At 43.7% G+C, this 4,821-nt stretch overlaps 3 protein-coding genes across 3 annotated transcripts; 1 reads left to right on the top strand and 2 right to left on the bottom strand.

Moving 5' to 3' along the window:
• The first annotated feature begins 216 nt into the window (after positions 1-216).
• On the top strand, positions 217-2,131 carry SARC_09628 (hypothetical protein). The gene is made up of 4 exons (XM_014296352.1): positions 217-500; positions 705-1,136; positions 1,450-1,629; positions 2,012-2,131. The coding sequence occupies exons 1-4, from the start codon at positions 225-227 to the stop codon at positions 2,057-2,059; spliced, it is 936 nt and encodes a 311-aa protein (XP_014151827.1). The 5' UTR covers positions 217-224; the 3' UTR covers positions 2,060-2,131.
• A 1,496-nt stretch (positions 2,132-3,627) lies between these two features.
• SARC_09627 (hypothetical protein) lies at positions 3,628-4,003 on the bottom strand (the record flags this gene model as incomplete). The annotated part of the gene is made up of 1 exon (XM_014296351.1): positions 3,628-4,003. A coding segment is annotated over one exon (375 nt), but the record flags the coding sequence as incomplete, so codon positions are not given.
• Positions 4,004-4,329: 326 nt separating this feature from the next.
• On the bottom strand, positions 4,330-4,821 carry SARC_09626 (hypothetical protein; the record flags this gene model as incomplete). The annotated part of the gene is made up of 2 exons (XM_014296350.1): positions 4,330-4,461; positions 4,646-4,821. Coding segments are annotated over 2 exons (308 nt in total), but the record flags the coding sequence as incomplete, so codon positions are not given.

The raw sequence follows: 4,821 nt of genomic DNA, 5'->3' as shown, positions 1-4,821 counted from the left end.
TTTACCTATCTCAGATTTGCCATGACGGATTGGAATTTTATTTCTGACTTGGCCATTCTTTTTCTTTTCCCTGCACAGATTTCCTTGGCCAAAATCTACTTGTCACGTCGGAGACGATACGAGCCGGGCGCTTGTGCATTATTTATTACGGAAGTTTTGAGTTCTTTCCCCCTCGCCGAATCTTACCGAGCCGAATAAATGGGAGAAGCCTTACCACAAAAAGAATGCTTATTGTGCAAGGCATATTGCAATTGCCTGTTCTGGTGTTCTATGCGGCTTTGTGTATTACTGAAAATGAGGTCTGGGACATCTGGACCGTTTGCTATTTCGGAATTGAGTTGCTGTGCCTCATCATCTTTACTCTCATGCTGTACTTCAAGCGAAACGATTTGAAGAAGTATCAGTTGGAGGAGAATATGGTGATGTTAGTATTCGCCTTCATTCTGACTATTTATATCTTAAGTGACAACATCCGCTGGTATATCATTCCGGAGGATGTGGTATGTATAATGAGTGATCCCCAAGGCTCTTTATGGTGGGTGTTTAGCGTTTAGTGTTGGTGCCATAGATCGTTTTATGAGATCAATTGCTTCGCTGACCTAAAGAGATTTGTTGCTCGATTTCGTGTTGCCTGTCGTTTGCGCTAAGTTGTTTGTGAATTGCACTTAACCATCGACTCGATTAATTGTTACGTAACCGAACAGGGTACTGGATATGGGGCAACTGTCGGCTGGGAATTGACGGATCTACTCACCATGCTGTCCTACGCGATCATCTCGGTAGGCATATGGTATAGACACATATCCATCATGTGGAATCGCAACTTCAATCAGAAAGGGGCCGCATACCCTGAAAACGGCAATTTGACAGCACTGCAAGAGGCGTCTGCGGTAGACTTTGGAAGCGCCGCACAGATAGTAGGTACGTTACCCACAACGATGGCCCAAGTTGATTGCAATCCCAAGGAGAAGGAGAATGTCTATAACACGGCTGAAATCGCTGGGTCTGCCGATGATGTAAATGACCTGTCGATCGACCCTATAGAGGAGCATACTTTGGCGTATATTCCTGCCGCTAACGACATAGTAGACGAGATCCTGCGCCTCCAGCAGGTTAATAAGGACTTACATGCTAAGGTGTGTTTAGGCTTAGGCTCTATTCGTTTTCGTACTGTTAGACTATGATTGTGTACTTCTGTTTTCATGTGCATGTCCTGGCCATTGTGTAGCTTTCAATTACTGCAGTATGTACTACCTTTTGATACTATAAGTGTAGTCAGTGGCTGGCGTTTGGGAGAATCGGGAGGACAAAATTCAGTGTTGAGCGATTGCATCCTATACGAATGGCTCGAATTTTATAACAACAACAGGCCCTGCAGTAATCGCCAACATCTAGTAAGCACTTATATTTGCAGATATACTCAAGCAGCAATCTATCTCGTATCCGCAGCTGCTGTTATTGACGGGCGAATACTCTAACGCAAATGTAGATCACATAAATGATATCTTAGCAAAAACAAATGCTAGGCTAAGTAGTAGAAAGTCTGGCGCTTTGGCTGATATCGGCGAGAGTAGGTCACTACAGAAGCTTACGATGGAGCATGTGGTGCTTATGAATGCGTTACGACGGGTAGGTTCTTCACAATATTTGAGTGTTCGTAGTGTGCCTCGGTACTGTATGCACTTTGTACATATCGTAGCGCATGTTTATTGTTTAGTGGTTGAGTTATATTCTCCCCGAATTAAGTGTCTCGCATTCGTGGACATGAAGGCGTTATACAAATCGGCACCGAAACTTGGTGTTTGTGAACGCGATGTCTTTTCTTTTCCTTTGTACGCTTAATTTATAGTAACAAGTGCCCAGAGACCTGAATGTTGAATCTGTGAAACCCGGATTTTTGTTCCAAAACAATATGACCGAATGTATACACCATATGTATAAATCCGCCTGTCTTTATAATCAGGCTGACACATGCAGCTGCTTATTTCAACTTTATTGGTTTCGTCAACAGGTTGGAAATCCGCATATTAAGGAAAAGGCAGATCCGTTTTTAGAATAAGGTCAAACACGACAGTATAGATGATCAATTTAGTAGACAATAATTTAGAAAGCATGGCCGACTGTAACGGCGTGACAAACTCCGCACGTGAGGCAATTTGTACATTCTGCATTAGACAAGACGTGCGTATGAGCATCGTACACGTGTAGCTCATCCATTACATATATATATATATATATATATAATAATGAAGATAAATTCTATAGACACCTGTAATATTTAACACACACACGCGAAGCTTCGATGCATGTGAAGAGTGCGAGCATGCTCTGCGAACCGAGGTGTTGTCATGGAAAGCCCTACTGAATTTAATTAGGTATAGGTGCTGGCTAGCACTCTCGGTTTCGGTGAGTACAGCGGGAGGTATGGCCATAAGATTGCAACGCGACTACTCTCTAGACAAGCAAGTTTGTGTACACTCTCAGTTCGAGTACACATGCGCGACCTGGTGGGGTTTCACAAAGCCTTAACACCTTCTTCAAGGATGTATCGGGATCGATTGGTATGGTTTCGATCTTCAAAATGCTGTCACTAGCGCAGCCGTACAAATACACACCGAACAGAACATGCATTGTAGGTCTCTAGTGTAGATCCACTTGGGCCACAGATATAATAAACATTATGCCACTTACTGGAAGACTGTTATTCATGTTACTCATGGCAAGTAGCGTAAAAGTTAGCTGCTACCATCATGGACGCACTGTGGTGAAGTAGATAGCAACGGAGCGGTTGGAGCGGTTATGTAAAAAGTTTTAAATATGACCCAACTAGAGAGGAGTGACGAAAATCAGCCACACAAAATGGTTACTGAGGGGTATTAAATATAACCCAATTAGCGGGCGGGCAATGAGGGATGGCAGCCATCTTGATTTTACCATGATATTACAGCACCGTTTCGGAAAGTATCCTCAATCAAAGAACTACAGCTGTTTAACAACATTGAATTTCTACTACCAGTAGTTCAAGTCAAGGCCTAGAGATCCAACGAACACTATCGTGACAAAGGTACCAAGCACAAACCTATCACTTACAGACTGGAACTCTTGAGCAAATATACAGATGCAGAGCAATGTGCGTATCCCGAGAAGTGACATTTTATGGCGAGTCGAGATGGACGGCAAAGAAAGGATTGTGGGTGAGATGCGTTTCCCTTGTCAAGTTTAACTTGGTCCAGATTTGTTGCAGCCCATAAGCGGCTTTAAACGGACTTGTTTCAATTCTTTGAAGGATTCAAAGTGTAGAAAACATCGTCCGGTTTACAGACATGCATGTTCTAATAATGTACTTTCTATGTCTTAACCAGCTGTTGTTGCCGTTAAGATAGCCATGAATAGCTCAAAATAGCAGATGGCAACCTTTTTACGTTGCAATTGGTAGAGGACAATGACGACGAAGCTAGCAAGCAAGTATTCTGCTACACTCTGTCAACTCCAGCAAAGCGTTTGTGTGTCAGATGAGAATTCATGGCTTTTATCAGGCTCATGGCAGCAAGAAGCCTTTGAGTAGAATCGATCGTACACATATACATACACCTATATATATACGTACTAGTAAAAGTAGACCTTGATCTCAGCAATGTTGTCGTTTATACCTATACGTGTTAATGTAGCACGGAAGATTTTCTATGACATCTCCCCATTGTTTGTACGTCGAACTTGCGTAAAACCGCGTTTCATCAGCCGGGGTTGTTGGGTTCTGCCCGTAGATCCACCGGGTATTTGTCGAGAGACCTTCTTCAGAGTCATAAAATTTGCACACAAAGTCCGATTGGTGTTTGTTGCCGTCGGTCATGAGGCCCGCATCTCCCTGGCATGGGTATACAGACGTATGTGCAGAGTTGTTTGTACTGGTATTTCCGAAATTGTGATTGTACAGATGCATACGCAGCTGTGTTTGTACCGATATGTGCACTGTTGCCAGTGCACAGATGCGTGCGTAGTCGTGTGTGTAAGAACATTTTTCTTCATACAGATAAACATGCAGCAGTTGGTATGAGGGCCACACGCGCAGATGCATACCACGCTTGGGACGAGTGTTTGGGCAAGCTCAGTCACACACCGCGTGAATGGAGCGCATGAAGTGTGTGTGTAAGCTGTGTTGGCTGTTGTGCCGGGAGTATGTATGTGTCCCTTAAGTGTGTATATACACAAGAAAATCCGACTGATTAGTGTAATTTCTGAACTTATTGGAGTAGATGGCAAACAAGTGGAATCCGTATCCTCTATGAAAATGACGACGAAGCGGGCCACAAATCGAGAGAAAGTCCATTGTCATGAACCAGATGTGTGATCGATACAGGTGAAGCCCTTATAGCACTTCGACTGAAATGACCGGCTGTGCATAGCGCCATTGCAAAATGTCCTGCAGTCGAAGGTATTATATTTAACAAGTGTAGAGTAGTACTGTAAGGGTGTTTGTAGAGATGCTCGGTGTTAAAATGATAGATCAGTAAGTGGAAGTCCGGGGTAGCACGCCATGGATATCTGAACCGTATAGATACACAGGCAAGACTCGGACATACAGGTTTCGCGTGCCATTTGATCAAGTACACAAGTCGCAATACAACCTATCCAAAACTATTCTTACCTGCATAATGGACAGTAACGCACGGTTAGAGAGCGGCTTCGACCGCATGGCAAGCAGTACACGGTCATTGGTGTTCACCGCTTCGCTGAAGAGTCCCAGCCCTTCTGTACACGCATCACACGTCTGGTGACAAAGAGGCCCAATGTCGAGTTCCGATGAATTGTAGAAACTGGTTA

The sequence above is a fragment of the Sphaeroforma arctica genome (assembly GCF_001186125.1).
Source record: "Sphaeroforma arctica JP610 unplaced genomic scaffold supercont1.1004, whole genome shotgun sequence".
In the NCBI taxonomy this organism is placed as follows: domain Eukaryota; class Ichthyosporea; order Ichthyophonida; genus Sphaeroforma; species Sphaeroforma arctica.
This window is presented reverse-complemented; position numbering and strand designations above follow the sequence as displayed.